Genomic DNA, 19,134 nt, shown 5'->3' with positions numbered 1-19,134 from the left:
GAGCAAGCAGCGAATCACAATCTCTGACTGATAATTTCTTGGAGCAGAGAGGTAAACCGAGATACCTCACCGGAAGGGGTAGGGAACGAAGTTTGAACCGGTTAAGGATATTCGACTGAACTTGATCAGCAAGACCAGAGGAGAACATCGAAGTCTTAGCCATATTAACTTCAAGACCTGAGAATTTTTCAAACTGGGACAGAACTGTAAAAATCCCTGCTAGAGAAGTTTCTGTACCTTCAAGAAAAATCAGTAAGTCATCTGCGAATGCTAGATGCGTAAGCTTGACGCCTGCGCAACCCGGATGATAGGAAAAAATCCCATCCTCTGCTCCTCGATTCAGCATATATGATAGAACATTCATGACAACCGCAAACAGCAGAGGAGAGATTGGATCACCTTGTCTCAAACCGGTTTTTCCTCTGAAATACCCATCAGTAATGCCATTGATGCTCAGAGAGAAGGAGGGAGTAGTGATGCAAGCCCGAACACAAGCAACAAAATCAGGAGGGAACTGCATAACGTTGAGAGTTGCAAGAAGAAAATCCCAGCGAACAGAATCAAATGCTTTTGAAATATCAACTTTCAGCGTAATTCTCGGTGACCGGTTCTTCTTATGATATCCATTAACCACCTCGGATGCGAGCAAAACGTTCTCAAGCAGCAATCTGTTCTTGATGAAACCCGTTTGATTCGGCAGAATTAAATCAGGGAGCACATTCTTCAGCCTATCAGCCAAGATACGAGAGATGACCTTATATAAGGTATTCAAACAGGAAATGGGTCTATAATCCTGGATATTCTCTGCTCCTGGTCTTTTAGGGATCAAGATAAGAGAAGTGGAATTGAGAGCCGCATGCATGAACTTATAGATGAAGAAATCCAAAACCGTAGAGCAAACTTCTTCTCCCATAAAACTCCACGTGGATCTGAAAAATTCAGCTGTTAGTCCATCAGGTCCCGGCGTGCGGTTAAGAGAGAGCTTGAACAGCGTAGATTTGATCACTTCCACTGAAACTGGAACAGAGAGATATGCTTTATGATTCCCAGAACAGACAGCTGAGACAACCCGGGAGAGATAATTAGGCAAGAAGAGACAAAAAGATCCCCGCAGCGTACAAAGAACACCAGCAAAATGAGCCGCAGCAATCTGATGTACTTCTTTAAGAGATTGTGATCGCGAACCATCCCCCCGTAGAAGATAAGAAATACCATTAGAAGAATTCCTGACTAAGGTAATTGTATGGAAGAAATGGGTATTCAAGTCTCCAGCCTCCAGCCATTTGATACGAGATCGTTGACGAAAAAACATTTCTTCCGCTAGCCTCAAGAACATCCAAGTTTCCCGGGATTGTTTTTCTAACGCAATATTATCTTCAGAAGGCAAATTAAGAGCTTGAATCTGATGCGAATCCAGAACTGCCTTCGCCTCTTGCACTCTTCTCTCAATTTGGCTAAAATTCTCCTTACAAAGAGTCTTTATAGGAGACTTGAGTTGCTTCAGTCTGTAACACAGAGAAGTCAGGTTCTTAGCAGGGGCTCCAAACTGAATCCAACAATCCTTGATGGTAGGAACAAAGGATGGCAGATTAGCTAGATAACTCGGAAACATGAAAGCACGGCTTCCAAACTCAGGCCTGGTGGAGGTAAGCCGAATATGACACGGGGTATGATCAGAAAACTCCGGCGGTTCAAAAGAGCAAAACCCTTTAGGATAAGACAGCTGCCACCGATCATTGACTAGGCATCTATCGATCTTCTTGCCTATAGGATCAGACGGACGATGATTTGACCAAGTGAAACGAGGACCCTGCGATGCAAGATCAAAGACACCAATATCCGATAAGCAAGAGGCAAACTCACGCATGGCTCTAGTAGAAGTGATAATGGCCGGGTTAGACGACTCCCGCGGTTCAAGAATTTCATTAAAATCTCCACAGACCATCCAAGGGTGAGAAGATAAATCAAAAGCAACAGCAGTATCCCTCAGAGAAATCCATAACTGCCTGCGATCTTCTAGTTCGTTAGAAGCATAAACTGCGGTATAGTAAAAGGGTAGAGATTCAGGGGGCGAGACTTTAACAGTAACTGATTGAGAATCCGCAAACAAAAGTTGCACCTTGATAGGATCTTTATACAGAAACCATATCTTACCAAGATCAGAGTACTGATAATTAGCTATAAGCTTCCAGTCCGGCCCCAACACCGAAAGAATAAACATACTATTAGCCTCGCTAACATGCGTTTCCAAAAGAGCACCAAAGCAAATTCTCCTTTTATTAATCCACGAAGACAGAGGTCTATGCTTCGAAAAATTATTGATGCCTCGCACGTTCCAAAAAAATGTATCTGACATATATATAATTATTGGGGTTTGCAACCCCCTAAAGCGAGGGGAGGCGAACCACCAGATTTTGGGGACCTTCTAGCAAGCTTTCTCTTCTTATTCCTCTCGGTCTTAGAAAGAGTCGGAGGGGAATAAGATTGCTTACTCACTGGAGTGGAGACCACTAAAGAGAGGTTTTCATCATCCTTCAAAGCAGGAGGTGGATCAACTTCTTGGTCGAGAATAGCAAAAGGATTCGCAGAGACCACTGCAAAATTTTCTTGATTTCCATCCACCACAGACTTAATTGGAACTGCATTCACTGCTGGCATGAATGGAGCCTCCGATTGAGTAGTTTCTAAGACAGAAACCGGCTGGCTCGAAACAACAGTAGGTACAAGAGATTGGACAGGCTCATCCACTGCTTGGGTATTTTCCGGAGGAGAAATTACCAGTGTAGATACCGGTGCCACCTCTTGGGCAATAGGTTGAGGAGGCAAAGAGGACAGATTCTCAACTGGATGGGAAACAGAGCTAGAGGGTTCCAGATTTGCAGCTTCTGTAGTTGTACCCGAGGAATGCTCCAAATCAGCAAGAACAGATTTCATACAGGTTTTAACAGGCACAGATTGCTCTTGTATGGGAGGTTCCTTGGAATGTTGCGTACCAGAAACATGATCTTTAGTTTTATCCTTAGCTTTCCAAGAGGCCTTATGGGACTTAGAGGATTTCTTGCCTCCAACCTTGTCGTGGTCCAAAGGATGGGACTTGCGAGTAGGACAAAAATTAGCTTTATGCCCAATCTCGCTGCAAACCGGACATAGAGGAGGAAGCCAAGGGTATGTGACCTCTAGAACATCCACCAATCCATTTTCTCTTTCGATCTCTACAATGATAGGTAGTTTGATAGTCAAGTCGACAATGACTTTGACATCCACTGAAGAGACACTCGAGAATGGCTTTGCATCAACAATTTTTCCCAAAGGCTTTGAGATAATTTCCAGGCCTTCGTCAGTGAGGAGATCAAAGGGAACCTTGTTAAGAGTAGCCCAGATCGGAGCACGTTGCAGGGAAGGGGGATCTATACTGAAGGAAGCTTTCCATTCAGTTACAAAGAAGGGAGAGTCTCCAACCCTCCACAATTCATGCTGAAGAATCCGTTGTCTAAGAGAAACGGATGGGATATAGAACAGAAAAGCATTCTTCGAGAGATTGTGAATCGTTACTCTTCTATCTTTTCCCCGTAGATAGTTTAGGACTCCCCAAATCTTTCCATATGAAGGGGCATTACCATAGAAAATACCAACAATGTAATCAGAGTGAGCCTTAGCACCTCTTTCAAACACGGCATTTGGAACCTTTACTCTCGGTACACCTTCCTCAGTACGAGTTACGGGGATAGATGATTTTGGGAATTGTCTTGCAGCTTTAGCTCTGCTAAGCCAGTTGAACTCAGAACCTTGAGTAGGAGAGCCCTCAGATGGAACATCTCCAGAGGGACTGGAGGATGAGCTAGGTTTGTCTGCAGAGGAAACTACAGGAGCCGACAGATTGTTAACCAAAGCATCTTCCGGGGCAGAAGAACTTGGAGGAGGAACCACAAGTGTTGGTGAGGCACCAGACACAACAGGCAAGGAAGCAATTTTGTTGGCAACTGGTGAGGCTTCCGTCATAATCGAATCCTTGATGACTTGAGAAGAATAGACCATCGAAACGTCAGAAACAGCAGGAGGATGAAGGAACAGAAGATCGGGAGGGACTGGAGGCACCAGTGGTGGCTCCGACGATCCGGCCATCGAAGAGTAACAGAGGTCAACGACGGCAATTAGGGATTTTGACTTTCACGTTTTCAGAGAGAGAAAACTTTCTGTTCATATCGCAAACTTGATACCCAGTCTTTTTATATTTAGTTTAATTTTAATATTAATTATAAATACATAAATCTTATCAATAATATTATTTATTAAAAAATTATTGATTAAATAGATATAACTAAAAAAAATATTTTAATCAATTTTTAATTTGTGTAAAATATTAAAAATAAATTTTTAGTGGAGGAGAGAATGAAAATTAGAAATTGGTTTTAATTATTACGGTTTCTTACAAAACTCAATTTTGACCAAAGACGCATACGTAAAGCTAGGAAGTTTCTTGAGATTTGACCAACTAATTCTGTGATTTTTGATCATATCTTGAAGTATTTATTTTATATATTTGCAAGCCACCTAATGATTTATCTTACGTGACATTCTTTCTTTATTGGTAACCTATCTCATCTTGCATCATAGATTTGATGTCCCTAAATGAATAATACTTATTGGAGAGATGAAATATGAACAAATTATAATTTTTATAACAATCAGCAATTCTATAAATCTGTATGTAAAACATATAACAAGATTTCCAGAAAACCGTATTATATAGTTTACAAATCCAAAGTTGTTTTACATTAAATTCGACAAGTCTGCGTATAAGATAAGATCCAACAGTACATAGTATGTAATAGCTGTTAAAACATATCAAAACTACAACACAAAAATGTTCCTTTTGAGATTTGTAACATTTAAATTAGCTTTAGTTTTTAAATCAGCGTCTTGTAATGTTTCTGTATACTATGGTGAACAAATCTGGTGCTTGCTTTGTTCTCTCACCGCTTTCACCAGTCTCTTTATCACTTCTCATTACCAACGAACACCATCTTCATAGTTAAACTTCATCATCATCTTCAAGGTAGTGTCCATGTTCTTCTGACCGGTTCTTCAGTCTCTGGAATATCTCATCCAGAGACTGCGGCCTCGACGAAGGCATCACTCCTGAGCTTGTGTTGGCTATTGTTGTTGTTTCTGGACCTTGCCTTAGTGGAAGAAACTTCTTGGTAGCTACATTCTCTTTAAAACTCTGGATTCCTTGTTTCATGTTCCTCCATGTCGAAGCCAACCGAGAAGAAGGCACCTCTCCTGGTGGACCACTACTTGGACCTGATGAGCTCTCTGTTTCGAGTAAAGACACTTTCGCTGAAGCCATCTTCTCTGGCTTTGGAGATGGAGAGTGTCTGTTCTGCTGTTCTCTAATGGCTGCGTATTTGTTAGTGATTGCTTCTCTAGCTGATCCGTATTTACGTGACATGTCGTCGTTCGATGAACTTCCTTTTGTTGTATCCATGTCATAGCTTGATGACATCTTCATTTCAAGTGAAGAGTTTTCCTACCAAGAAGATGATAGTCAGTGGGGTTTGTAACGGAGTCAAACTCGTTGTGAGTTGACATACACTTACAGAGAAGTTGCTTCCTGGTTCAATGTCATCAGCATCGTGGAAGTTCCTTGCTAGTGGAAGAACATGCTCGCCTACCTTTTGTCCTTCTTCAAGCCATGTTCGTTCTTAACAACATAAAAAAAACGCACGAGTTATCAGTCAACGCTCCATGAATAGAAAGATCACTATGGTATCTTTTTTTACCTTTCTTCAAAATCATCAACCCTGAAGGATCAAAGCCGTCCATATCATCGGTCTCCGTTTGAAATTTAAATCTTTTCCAGCTACCGAAGTAACTAAAGATGCGATCAAAGAAGTTGCTTGCAACTAGCAATGTGTAGATGACCATTATGAGTGGATAGATTTCATTGAACCGTTGTCCAAATATAGGGACAGCGTCATCGATTCTACCCATTTTCTGCAAGGAACCAAATGAAAAACAACGTAAAGAAACCTTCTCAAGACTTATAACATCAGGTAATGAGCAAAGGGAGATAATGAGATATAAAACTATACCTTCTCAAATATAGTCTCGGAATGAAGTTGAATGAGATTAATAAAGTTGTAAGATATTGGGGGCGCATATCGAGCAATCATCCTACAGAGATACATATAAAACATTTATAAGCTTTCTTTAATCTCTTATTTTTAAAGAGAGGATAAACTATCACTTACGAGCAAATCATTAGTAGATTAACAGAACTTGTTTGTCGAGGAGTCAAGGAATAGATCATCAGCATCCCAATTTTGAAGAGTGAATAATATGTACAGATGCACATATACACCAAAGGTACAAATGCAAATGCCTGAAAGGAAAAAGATCAGTATTTAGGTAGAAAACAGAAACAATTTGCTACTATAAGGGAACAAGAGATCAACGTACCTGCACTAGCAGTTCATCGGATTTGACAAACCTAATAAGGATTGAGAAGAGGGACAAGTCCAGTTTACTAAGGAGGAGAGTTGCTTCAGCTAAAAGAATTGCAGCTGACATAATCCCTGTAACTACTGCCAACACCACTTGAATCTGCTTCTTCAGCATACACCTCCAGATAAACTCTGCCAAAATCAATAATCAGCAACTCTTTACAAGGATGTTTTCATTCGTTTTTTTCCTTCTGTAGGTGGGAATCTTTATAAATGAGCTTACCCAATGTATCAAGAAGATTCCCTAATTTTCCAGTCCTACTGGCTCTGAAACTCGAAATATATTTCCTGAAAGTTGGTGAAACAAAGATGTTTAAGGTAAAGATAAACGACAAAGAGATTTGTATAATTAATTATATGAGAGATGAAAAGACAGAAAGTATGACCATCCAGTTGAATCACGCCGTTCATAGTTCTTCATTGTGTCTTCAAGAACAAGGGCCTCTGTAACATACGTCAGATACTCACTGCAAACAGCCATATTCACACATGACTACCGATTTCAATGTAATGCTGCAGTAACAAAGTCTATATTAAGACAGGGCCAATAGAAAGATATACATATACATACCTTTTATATCTATAATATTCATCTTTAGCATTTCGAAGGTGCCGCCTTAATGTTGCCATAGATTTCTCATCTGTATCATAGTCCATATCGTTTTCACCCAATTGACCACCTTGGGGCTTAAATGATGGGTCTTCCCTGAACTGATATAGAGAAATCATAATTAAAATTGGATAATTGTTATCGTATGTTCACAATATACGGATAAAAGGGAAGTAGAGGTTACCATCTTAGCCAGCATAGCATCTATAACATTCATGTATGGTCTCATAGGATCACGCTTGGACATTTGAGTAGAAGTCGCTTGAGCAACCTAACAAGGCAATGGTTATTAAGTGATAAAAAGTCTGACAAGCAAACAAACACGTGTCACCATCTCTTAAAGGGAGCACAGCTTATACTTATTTGGACTGCTAAAACCTTAAGGGACTTAACTACGTGAAGAGAAATTACTTCGCATACAAGTCTGCTAAATAGAATATCTCCTTAGATCTTGAATAGCACCAATGAGGAAGTCATGATCTACGGTGACACTGGCATGCATAATCAACTTTGAAACAGAGAGGGTAAATGAGAGCAGATGAGTACTTACTACAATCGCATTAGAGAGTTCTTGATGGGCATTATCAAGTCTCACAGCAATTTTGGCAATTTTGTGGGAGAGAACTTTTTGGCGGGTGGTCCAGTCTGCATTCCTCCAAAGGGTCTTAGGAATTTCGCTCAAGCCAAAGCCAAGAAGAAATGCACCAGTGACCAGCCCAAAGGTGTTTGAGCATGCCATAGCATAACCAAGAATGCTTCCTGTCCTGTTAAATTACAAGAACGCCTAGTCAAATACTCCAGGAACAAATGTAACAACACTAAAAATTTTCTAAGAGGAAAACTTATGAAAGGCTGGAGAGAGACGAAGCCAATATATTCAACCATACCAGTTCCTATGGAGCATGATGAGAAGGATAAGACCGAGAAGACCAATGAAGCCGAGAACAAGATAGAAAACTAAGTTGACATGAACGCTAGTCTTGAGTCTCTCTGAGACGGTAAAGTCTCCAGCATCTTCGAAACCCTGAATAAGGGGCACCACAGCCCTGCTTAGAAGAAACATAGTTTAGGTAATGGCACAACTAGTAACTAGAAAACAATGCAGATGGACCCGTTAGAGGTGCAGTATTAAATACTGTCAGCCAGAACAGATCTACACCCAAAACATAAGAAGAAAAAAAAGTGAAGGGAAAATTATACTAATTTTTGCAAGTGTTGAAGAATGAAAAAGTGTCAGAGCAAAGGAATTAGAGGAGCTCATACCAGGTGAGAAGAAAGGTACTCCAATAAGACCAACTCCACAAGAAGGAAATAGCACCATTCTCAGGATGATTAGGTGGCAAAGACAATGTCTGCAAAAACAAAGAAGACCTATGATTCTCCTAATCTCATAAGAGCATGTCTAAGATAAGGTTCTTAGCGTAATATAAGATCCGGTCTCTTAGCTTTTAACTTAAAAAACTAAAAGACATCTCTTAAATAAGAGATATAAGAAACCATATCTTATATTACACTAAGAAAGGTAAATCTCTGTACCACCATTGAGTCAAAACCTCAACAGATTAAAGAGACTTAGTACTACTAGTAAGCTAATTAATCTCCACATTTGTTCAGCGAAATCTCAATCCTAACGAACATTCCAATTCCAATTGAATAATAATAACAATAACGATGGAGATGGGTGGGTACCGTACCGTCCAGATGTCGGCGGGGGCGAGGATGATGACGGAGACGGAGCAGAACCAGGTGTAACCGACGGTGATGAGAACGTAGCGAGGAATCTCAGGTCCGGCGAAGTAACGGAGCGTGGAAACTACTAATCCTAGGGTTAGCGGCAACGAGATCAAGTAGAACACCCACATCGACACTACAGATTGCCTGATTATTATATCTTAATTTTAAATAATTGTATGAAAGAAACAATCGAGAGAGAGAGAGAGAGATCGCTCCACTCGTCTTCCTTCTCTTCTCTTTTCTTTTTTCTCCTCGGTGGTTGGGTTCGATCTCGATCTCGGTTCGGTTCGTTTGATGATGGAGAAAGCTTTCTCTATTCCTTTTTTTTTTTTTCATATATAGAAAACGTAATTGTTCAGCTTAATTAATATTAAATTATTTCAACTACCGAATCACAAATTGTTCTGCCTTCTTTCAACTGTTTTATGTATACTTTTGCGTTATTGTAAAATATACATCAATTTGTTACTAGTAATTATGATAACAAATCTTGGTGTTATTGGTTAATTTATTTATTAATGTTCTAGGACAATAATTTTTAATAGTGGTGGTGGAAGATACTACTGCTTGATTCTTGTCCAGGCACGAAGTTTAGATAGAGAGAGATCATGCTGCGCATTTTTGCAGAACCAACAAAAAATGTATTTCTTTTGTTTTGAAATCTCTTATTGGTTGAGTTAATCGATGAAATTTTTTAACAAGTTGGTGTAAATACAATTTTTACTCTTATTTTTTCGTATCGTTATGAAACAAAGTAACAATTTGTAAATACTACTTTTAATATCTTGTTGTTGTTGTCAATACAAACTTTTCTTAAGGTAACTAACTATATAAAACACATAGTAAAAAAAAAGGATAAAATTTCCAAACTATAAATAAGAGATTAATGTGAAAACTAAAGTTTTACAACAACATTACTCTTTTTTTTGTCAACACAAAAACATTACTTACAAAACGTTTTCATCTTAAATTTCCACTGTCTACTACTAGAGGTTCACTATTCTAGTATTCTTTTTCTCTGGGCTTTCACCCACTGCTCTCTTTAGAGGATGCAATTATCACGTGGGCTTCTGGTCAGCAGTTGGGCTTTCCTGGTTATCAACCTATATAACAGCTTCTTCTCCTTCTTCTACTTCGAGGAGCCCAAATGCCATCATGCTGTTGTTAACTTCCTCCGATGGATCCCTCGAAACAATTATTAAACTCTCAGGGTTAGTGTCTGATATGGGTTTCTCTAATTAATGTTATAACATGCAACATTTAACTATATATGCAATCAAAGTAATTTTGAGAAAACATTTTTTAAGAGTAATTTTGATATTGTGAGTGATCAATTTAGAAATTAAACTAAATGAATACAATCCGTGAAGACAAAAACAATCATACAATCGCTTACGTCCAATCGATAAATCAACTGAATGGCCATATGTATCGAATAGTCTTCACATCATGCATCTTAAAGTTTTCATAATTAATCAAAACAATATACCAAAATTTCTCTTAAAAAAGTTTGAAGTCTTTTTAATTTTTATTTTTATTCAAAAAAGAAAAAGAGAGATGATAATAGAAATGTTTATTTTGAGAAAACAATTTTTAAGAGTAATTTTTATATTGTGAATGATCAATTTAGAAATTAAACTAAATGAATACAATTCGTGAAAACAAAAACAATCATACAATCGCTTACGTACAATTGATAAATCAACTGAATGGCCATATGTATCGAATAGTTTTCACATCATGCATCTTAAAGTTTTCATAATTAATCAAAACAATATACCAAAATTTCTCTTAAAAAAGTTTGAAATCTTTTTAATTTTAAAATTTTATGTTGATTCAAAAAAATAAAAGAGAGAGATGATAATAGAAAAAGAATATACCTGCCTTCAAGTGATTAAGATGGGATTTAGACTCTGATCTGAAGAGAGCGTAGAGCGCAAGGCATGTTTTGGTAATGAGCCGAGGCGTGAGAGGGAAGCTTCGCATCGTATATATGATGCGGCGACACTATTCAATACTTCCTTCAAGGTCTTTACTTCACAGTCTATTAAAGTACACCATCGTTTCTTGAGAAAGAGAGAGAGAGAACAAGATTAAGAAGGAAGAGTGGTGGTAAGAAAGGAAGCTGCCATTGTTTGTTTATATAGACAGATGGTGTGGGGTTTTAGTGAAAGTTACCGTTGGTTTTCTTTTTTTTTTTCCAATATTTTTAAAGAGAAAATATTTATCATCCACCGGTAAAAAAATGAAGAAAATGTTACCGTTAGTTCTTTTGGTCCCGAGGAAACAGAGACCTTTCAACGTTTCACCTCGGCAAAGGGGTTAATTTATTGGTGACGTGTTTTGATATTCTGATGACATGAGATTCGACAGATTTGATTATGCAATTTCAAAATAGCAAATACTAATAATAATTAACGAAAAGGTCAGAAATTGAGCCTGTAAAGGCCCATTAAGGAATGATAAATGGGCCGGATACGATGATTGATTACGTGTCACACTATCCAAATCGGCTAAACCTGACGGGGAGAGAGAGAGAGAGAGAGAGAGGCGATGGAGGAAGAGGAGCACGAGGTATACGGCGGAGAAATCCCCGACGTCGGAGAGATGGATGGAGACATGGACATGATGACTGCAGCTGATGACGATGCCGCTAAGGTCTCTCTCTCTCTCTCTCTCTCTGATCGATTGATTTGATTTGATTTGATTTGATTTGGTATTTATAATTAGGAGTTGGATGAGATGAAGAAACGATTGAAAGAGATAGAGGACGAAGCTGCTGCTCTTCGCGAGATGCAGGCCAAGGTCGAGAAGGATATGGGTCCTCAAGGTTTGTTTCTGATTCGTTAGCTGCAGTAGGTCAACTTCTTTTGTTAAATTCTATTTTTGTTTTTTTGCAGATCATGCTACTATGGCAGCAGATCAAGCAGGCAAGGAGGAGGTCGATGCTCGATCTGTTTTCGTTGGCAATGTAAGAATATGCTTCTTTGGTTGATTTGCACCTAGGCTTTTGAATTGGGCGTTGATGACTAGCTCAATTGATTAAAAGAAGAGCTTTAGAAGTATTATTAGTTTATTTGTGAGTCTATAATCTGAATATATCAGTAGTTAACTATGAATATTAGTGTGATTGTATATCTTTGTTGTTATGGCATGCAGTGGATATCTGTTCAGTGAAATTAGAATGGTAGAAATGGGTGATGACTGATGAGAGTGTTGAATATATCTTAAAATTTAGTTTCTTGAGGGAGTTTTGTTTTTAAAGTGACTTAGGGGTTTTATAAAGGAGATGCATTCTTCATATAACTTAAGATCTTGAGGTTATGAGTTTTGCTTCTCTTATGAGTTATGACTTTTCTCACTAACTACAATCGCAGGATTATTCTCATATCAGAAGTTCTAGTGGGGTCTCTACATTTTATTTTTTTCTAAGTTAAAAAAATATGCGTATTAGAGCAAAAAATGATTGAAAAAAACAAAAAAAAAGTGCAAAAGAAAAAAAATATGAAGCAAAAAAAACAAAGAAAAAGGAAAAAAGAGGCACATATCTGCTATCTGTGCAGGTTGATTACGCATGCACACCTGAAGAAGTGCAGCAACACTTCCAATCATGCGGCACTGTCCACCGGGTGACGATTCTGACAGACAAGTTCGGGCAGCCAAAGGGGTTCGCTTATGTCGAGTTTGTGGAAGCTGAAGCTATACAAGAGGCTCTACTACTGAATGAATCAGAGTTACATGGTCGTCAGTTAAAGGTACTACTACACAAAAGCTTCTTGCTATAACACTTTCACAATGATTCCATTGTCTTCTCATCTGGGTTTGAAATTTAATTTGCAGGTGTTGCCTAAGAGAACAAACGTTCCTGGATTGAAACAGCACCGTGGTAGAAGGTTCAACCCGTACATGGGCTTCCGCAGACCTTTCATGTCTCCGTACATGTATTCTCCTTATGGCTATGGGTAAGAGTTCGTTTAACACCAATACACATTGTATATTTTCTCACAGTTTTCTTCTCTTTCTTAACTTTTTGTTGTCGTTGTTCTTTTCTTAATCTTTATGCAGGAAAGTTCCAAGGTTCAGAAGACCAATGCGTTACATGCCATACCAATAAAAAAACCCTTCATGGTTTAAAGCATGTCTTATATCATTCCATTGTTTGAGCTTTCAATGACTTCTCTGCTCTCTTTGTTTTAACAACTTTGCATGTAAACTTTTCGAATCTTGGCTGGTTTTACAAGTTTCATATTGTTATGTGTTGCATTATGCGGTTGGGTTTAATATTTGTTGACGATGGGAGAAGAAGTTAACTCCGTTAATTTGGTGTCACCGTTAAAGCATATACATTGTAAGTCTATACGACGCAGTTTTAAAGTCCTCGCTAGGCATTTCTTACAGTGGCTCGAGTTTGAGTTGAGTTCACTTGTCGGAGAGATCCGAGAAGACGATAATGTCCTTATCGCTTCCTTGTCGATACGCTTTCTTACCTGGTTCGAATCCTGTCCGCATCAGCAGAAGCAACAACCTCTGCTTCGCTGTACGGACTTCTCACCGGAATACGAAACAGTTCCCTCAACCTATCCTCCTCCGCCACGTCACCACTCCACGTCACCAGTCAGATTGTAGAGCTCAAGCGTCTTCTACCGAATCGTACGAAGACAGCTCCTCCTCTTCTTCCGATGGTTTCGATGTCAGCAGCTTTGTTTCTGTCGCGGAGGTGCTTTGTATTGTATCCTCCGCCGTGGTCTCGGTGGTTCTCGCGGTGAACTACTTGGTGGTTGGCGAAATCGGGAGGAAGGTTTTGTGTTTGGGTTTTGTCGGGCTGTTGGGTTCGGTCGCGTCTGGTTCTTGGCTTAGACGGCGGCAATGGATGAGGATTTGCAGAGGAACGAGTGACGGCGAAGGGACGAACCTTATTCGACGGTTGGAGAAGCTTGAAGAGGAGCTGAAAACGTCGACCACCGTTGTTAGAGTTTTGTCAAGGCATCTGGAGAAACTGGGGATCCGGTTTCGAGTCACCCGGAAAGCTCTCAAGCAGCCCATTTCTGAGGTAAAAGCTTTTGCTTCACTTGAATATGGACCTTGTCTGAATGGTCAATGTAGCTTGTCTTTACGTCAAGTTTAGTTCTTCTTTTGGGTGTTTGTATGTATCTGAAAGAATTTGGTCTGTTTTTGTGCAAAGACTGCAGCTTTGGCTCAAAAGAACTCTGAGGCTACAAGAGTGTTAGCTGCACAACAAGAGATTCTGGAGAAGGAGCTTGGCGAGATTCAAAAGGTTCTGCTCGCTATGCAGGTACATCTATTATTATTCAAAAGAATTGTCTTTTAAGATTCTGTCATGCCTGAACTGAAGAGGACCATACTAGTTTACTTTGAGCTTAGAGAAAGCTGTGGTTAATTGCTTTATAGGATCAACAGCGAAAGCAGCTGGAGCTTATCCTAACAATTGCAAAGAACGGGAAGATGTTTGAGAGTAGCAAGCAAGCAAGTGACTGATGAAGGGAAAGACAACAAAGCAGAGGAACCCTCAACATCCAAACAAATGTTCTTTCACTAAACTGGCGAATGAAAAATGTGAAAGGTTCTTGTGTTGACAAGTTGTTCCTGGGAGCTCGTAAAGCCAAGAGCGGGAGAACACTAGATATATATAAATCACTGTGGTTGGTTTCATTGATGTATTGTCATCAGTGTTGGTGGGTTTGTGTAGTCCACTTGTATCTGATTCTTATTTCCCTTCTAATAATAGAGTTTATTTTTAAGATGATCACAAAAGTTTCAGACAACACATCTTCATTCACAAGTCTCAGGCATTTTGGATAGCCTTGTCGAGAAAGAATTAGTTTATAAAATAAAGTAGCCAGAGAATCCAAAGGGGCGGTGGCGCAGTTGGCTAGCGCGTAGGTCTCATAGCTATTGAGTGATCCTGAGGTCGAGAGTTCGAGCCTCTCTCGCCCCAATTTTTTTGCTTTCATTGCTGCATACGTTTGAACCAAAACAGAACGACATTCTTTATTTAATTTTCAGCCGTATGGAGTGTAATACTTGGTTCTCAGTCAGATTGGTAATAGATTCTGGGATCAAAAACATTAAACCATATAATTCATATGCAAACTACTTGATGAGGAGAGTTTATAAACCAAAAAAGCAACAACAGAGAGACAATAACATCCCAAGGAAACAAGAAGAAGAGACCGAACAATCAAATGGCTGGGGCATTCAAGCAGATTTGGCAGCTTCAGCTGCCTCTTCAGCAGCTTCCTCCTCTTGAAGCTTCTTGAGAGAAGGAGGTGGTCTGACTACAATGCTCTTCTTCCACTGCCTGTCAAGCTTCCTAGACAACCTCTTCCCTATCCCTTCCTCTATCTCCCTCTCTCTTCTAACCGTCAGTATCCTCGCCACCTAAATTAATCACATCACAACCAAAATAACATACATCTCTTAAGTACCACAAAAAAAAGAGAAAAGTACAGCCAAAATAACATACCTTTAGCTTGGTGAATTAATTGCCACTTAAATAACTACACAAGATATTGCAACAAGCTCAAGACTCATTGGTTTCTAATAATTTTTTTTTTTTTTTGAAGAAAATTTACATAAAGAAAATAGAAAAGCCTCCAAATTTGTATAAATAAAAAATATTAAAATTTTAACAAAGAAGAAAGAAGCTCTTACTTGTTTCTTCATGCGGCGAAAGTCGCTAGACTTGAACTCGTTCCTCGCCGATTTCTGGAGACGGAGCATGAAGAGCTCTCCTTTAAGGTCAATCACCTCCTCGTTCAGCTCCTCCGTCGTCTTCCCCCTTATATCTTTCAGCTCCGCCTCTCTTTTCGACATCCTCACCCCCATTTGTTTACGTGACGACGATGAAACCGTCGCCGCCGGCACGCGAGCGGAGACCTCGTGCTGGATTCTGACGCCATGGAACGAAGACGAGGTTGAAGTCGCCGAGCTAGCTCCTCTGAGGAAAGTCGCCGCTGTCCCTGGTGAGGTGATAGAGAGGCTAAGCATTGTCGGAAGAAGAAGACTTCACTCGCGAGTTCTGAGAAGATAACGAATCAAACTGTCGGGACGAGGCTTCTCTTATATCTCTCCGTTGCCCCTGTATTTATCATTAATTACGAAAGTTTCCCAGTAGTATCTAAATTGCAGATAGTTTATACAAAAAAAACATTACCTATAGTTTCTAGTTTAGAAAAGTTTTAAAGTAGAAATCCTCTTAATCCAGTTTGTTTGATTAAATAAAAAGTTTGTGTCTCTAATCTCAAGTAATACAATTATTGTTGGTTTAATGACAAAATGTATAAGAAAAATTAAATATAATGTAAATAGGTTTAGTATAATACAAATATACTTTAGTGTGATGTGAGAAAAATATTATACGTGAATTTTTATATTATTTTATAATTTGCTTGAATGTTCTTTTTTTTTTTAACTCTTAACATATTTATTAATGATAGTGTGATCGTACATAATCAAGATGAAGACCGTTAGTTTGAATGTTCTATATTTTCAAAATACTCAAGATGATTGTTAATAACTCGAACACCCACATACACTAATGTATTATATTATCTATCAGGAACCAAGTTCTATATATTCAAACAAACATCAGAAAAACTTCTCTATAAAAGCTACAAAGTAAAAATCGTTGCACTCAGCTCCCTCTTCTGATATTTACAGCTTTATCAATATATTTCTCAAATTCCCTGATTCCACCGCAGAAATAAAAATTAATTACCGGCAGTAACACCCATTTGTTCCGAGTAATCAATCCTCTGTTTTAAAGATGCACACATCTTCATTCTTGATTCTTCTTGGTGGTCTTTTTCTTGTTCAATTGTTTCCAAAAAACTCAAAATCTATGTTAGTTCACGGTGTCTAGTTGCCCAACTCGAACTCAAGGCTCTAAGCCGTTGAAAATACTCACCAAGAGCTAATAGCCCTCGAGCCGCTTGTCGTGTAGTTAAAATCCTATGCATTTGTTGCAATGTCTCGTGTCTCAAGTGATCAGCCTAGAGAAACAATGCAAAACAACTCAACAAAACTGATACTAACCGTCTTAAAACCAACAAAAGATTACTGGTATGATTTGTACCTGATTTACAAAACTGACCAAAGCTTCTAATCTCTCCATCGCAGAATTCACCTGAGGAATGTAACTTCCTTCACCAAGTCTTCCACCTGCAACGCAATCCGCAAGCGTGTGTTGTAACTTCTCCATACCTTGAGACAAAGCGTCTTCAGCTTGTTGACATGATTGTCTTAAGTTGCATACATCTAGTATCTGTTGATCCGTCATGACATCAAAATGTGGCAAAAGAACCTGCAAATAATCAAGAAAATCTTTATAATGGACTCAAGAACATTTTATAGTCGCAGTGTGAGAATATAAGTTTCCACATCAAATGTTTCGATAGTACATAAAGAACTTCGTTCAATCCATTTATCTCCAATTGGTTTTAAGTTGGAATTTCATAAAATTTTTAACACTGTGCCTTTTACCTTGAGAAGATCCGAGGGTCGAAACCCGCCTATCCATAGGAAGAACCGTTCTGCAGAAGTTCTCCACATCCCTGACATGACAAAGAAAACATCTGCTTTCGCAGCTGCTGACTTCATCCGGAAAAGATCAAAGTAATGTTTCATGCCGTTTTCAACTAGCAAACGAAGCTCAACATCGCTAACTTGCCCTTGCAAAACAGTCCTTAGTTCGCATATCTGTTTGTTCTGTTCTTGAATCCAGTGTCCATACTCCATCTCAAATGCAGCAATCCCTGTATGATTCTTGATGTTTAAGTTTTGATCCTTGTCACACAAGAAAGACTACAATACTGTTTTTTGTTACAAACCTGGATTCATGGGTTCCGAAAAACTGAGAGAGTTAGTATCTATGCCATTTCCAACGTAGAAACCCTGAGATTATATCCAATTTTTCTATGAGAATTTTGCGATATGTTTTTGAAAAGGAAAGAAACTGAATATTTTGATTTTGCTCTCATTAAACCTGTTGTCTAGCACGGTCGAGTTCTTGCTCTAAATGTATTAATTTTAACCGGCTTGTTTCTAGCTGCTGAACATAAGCCTGCACACAGAATCTCCCAATGAATAAATAAAAAAAGATTAAGTTCTAAGGGAGTAAATAATGTGATAAGTTTTTGCATACCTTCTTGCGCAAGCGACTCTTCCTAGCAGCCTCGCGGTTTTGTGCAAGCCGTCTTTGTATCTGTAACAATGTTAACATTCAGTTTTAGCAAAAAAAAACAATGTTAACATTCAGTGTATACGATCCACGGTAAATAAAAATGATAAAAGCAATAGTCATTAGGAATTACCTTATCAGGATGTCTGGACGTGGAAGCTTCTTGATCAAACATGTGTGGAGTTCCTCCTGTTCCATTTGAAGTATCCTCTGACTACAAAGAAGTGGTTTCATGGAATGAAAGCATTTAGGATTATGAATTTAAGAGATTAAAAGAACAAGGAAAGCAAGAAGATTACCAAGTTGTTGTTGTCTAGTTTTTGATTATTCGGTATAATAATGTGGCTAGGAGTGTTCATATCTCCCCCATTGCCAATATTGTTCTTGAAAGTTTCTCCCCACATACCAAACTGATGGAGAGGCTCATATATACCAACTCTTCTCGGTGGCACAAAGTGTGTTGATGTTGAATTCATACTTCCCTCAACTGCAAATTTTAAGAAGAATACAAAGCTTATTAGGACAATGTGTGAAAGCATATAAACCAAACAAATCACGAATTCCAAAGAGCCAATCAGAAAAGATGGGTATTAGGTCTTAACCACACAAAAAAAGATAGATCATAAAGAGTCAAAGAAAATAGTAAAAGTTGTAATAGTTCTTGGTTTTGATTCCTAAAACAGGAGAAAATAACAAACCCACTTTTTCCATACTCAAAAGATTTTATACAAAGAAAGAAATCTGAGAGTTCATGAAAATTCCCAAAGACCTTGGAGAAAACCAAAAGAGATCATAAGTGAAACATGTCTTGTAATGATCAGCTAAAATAAGATAAAGGTTAAGAGCTTTTAACTAACTGTTCTATCACCCAATCCCTCGTCCTCCTACTATAATCCATGACCTCCATTGATAATAACAAAGTACTATAACTTTGCCAAAGAACCTTATCCTCAATAGTGTTTGAAGGGTGTTAATAGATAAGATCATGTGTTAATCAGAAAGAAAGAAAGAAAAAACGCTTCAGAAGTCAAGTTTGCACTTATTGAGAATGTCACTTTATGTTCAGCACTAAAGGTGGACCAACT

At 38.6% G+C, this 19,134-nt stretch overlaps 5 protein-coding genes and 1 non-coding gene across 7 annotated transcripts; 3 read left to right on the top strand and 3 right to left on the bottom strand.

Annotated features, from left to right (window-relative positions):
- Positions 1-4,726: 4,726 nt before the first annotated feature.
- LOC125588901 (LMBR1 domain-containing protein 2 homolog A-like) lies at positions 4,727-9,146 on the bottom strand. The gene is made up of 14 exons (XM_048760848.1): positions 8,811-9,146; positions 8,380-8,468; positions 8,004-8,162; positions 7,667-7,880; positions 7,301-7,387; positions 7,078-7,217; positions 6,893-6,973; positions 6,730-6,794; positions 6,463-6,638; positions 6,255-6,385; positions 6,096-6,177; positions 5,784-5,997; positions 5,601-5,704; positions 4,727-5,530 (listed from the first exon to the last, which is right to left on the bottom strand). The coding sequence occupies exons 1-14, from the start codon at positions 8,976-8,978 to the stop codon at positions 5,033-5,035; spliced, it is 2,208 nt and encodes a 735-aa protein (XP_048616805.1). The 5' UTR covers positions 8,979-9,146; the 3' UTR covers positions 4,727-5,032.
- Positions 9,147-11,327: 2,181 nt separating this feature from the next.
- On the top strand, positions 11,328-13,116 carry LOC106382880 (polyadenylate-binding protein 2). Of its 2 annotated transcripts, none has more exons than XM_013822962.3 (6): positions 11,328-11,508; positions 11,581-11,680; positions 11,751-11,821; positions 12,414-12,605; positions 12,691-12,812; positions 12,916-13,116. In XM_013822962.3, exons 1-6 carry the CDS (start codon positions 11,404-11,406, stop codon positions 12,962-12,964), a joined length of 639 nt encoding a protein of 212 aa, XP_013678416.2. In that variant the 5' UTR covers positions 11,328-11,403; the 3' UTR covers positions 12,965-13,116. The 2 variants fall into 2 exon arrangements, with proteins under 2 accessions (XP_013678416.2, XP_022562499.2); XM_022706778.2 differs by having other exon boundaries at positions 11,342-11,508; positions 11,599-11,680.
- A 184-nt stretch (positions 13,117-13,300) lies between these two features.
- On the top strand, positions 13,301-14,609 carry LOC125588904. Its single transcript, XM_048760849.1, has 3 exons — positions 13,301-13,900; positions 14,033-14,143; positions 14,260-14,609. The coding sequence occupies exons 1-3, from the start codon at positions 13,301-13,303 to the stop codon at positions 14,344-14,346; spliced, it is 798 nt and encodes a 265-aa protein (XP_048616806.1). The 3' UTR covers positions 14,347-14,609.
- Positions 14,610-14,721: 112 nt separating this feature from the next.
- TRNAM-CAU lies at positions 14,722-14,806 on the top strand. Its single transcript is given in 2 exon segments — positions 14,722-14,759; positions 14,771-14,806. It is a non-coding gene; the product is annotated as a tRNA-Met (tRNA).
- A 116-nt stretch (positions 14,807-14,922) lies between these two features.
- On the bottom strand, positions 14,923-15,925 carry LOC106382881 (50S ribosomal protein L29, chloroplastic). Its single transcript, XM_013822963.3, has 2 exons — positions 15,523-15,925; positions 14,923-15,249 (listed from the first exon to the last, which is right to left on the bottom strand). Exons 1-2 carry the CDS (start codon positions 15,856-15,858, stop codon positions 15,067-15,069), a joined length of 519 nt encoding a protein of 172 aa, XP_013678417.2. The 5' UTR covers positions 15,859-15,925; the 3' UTR covers positions 14,923-15,066.
- A 476-nt stretch (positions 15,926-16,401) lies between these two features.
- Positions 16,402-18,603, bottom strand: LOC125588896 (transcription factor TGA1-like). The gene is made up of 8 exons (XM_048760837.1): positions 18,349-18,603; positions 18,183-18,263; positions 18,014-18,073; positions 17,855-17,932; positions 17,700-17,763; positions 17,353-17,624; positions 16,946-17,173; positions 16,402-16,862 (listed from the first exon to the last, which is right to left on the bottom strand). The coding sequence occupies exons 1-8, from the start codon at positions 18,586-18,588 to the stop codon at positions 16,710-16,712; spliced, it is 1,176 nt and encodes a 391-aa protein (XP_048616794.1). The 5' UTR covers positions 18,589-18,603; the 3' UTR covers positions 16,402-16,709.
- Between the last annotated feature and the right edge of the window lie 531 nt (positions 18,604-19,134).

The sequence above is a fragment of the Brassica napus genome, chromosome A2 (genome assembly GCF_020379485.1).
Source record: "Brassica napus cultivar Da-Ae chromosome A2, Da-Ae, whole genome shotgun sequence".
In the NCBI taxonomy this organism is placed as follows: domain Eukaryota; kingdom Viridiplantae; phylum Streptophyta; class Magnoliopsida; order Brassicales; family Brassicaceae; genus Brassica; species Brassica napus.
This window is presented reverse-complemented; position numbering and strand designations above follow the sequence as displayed.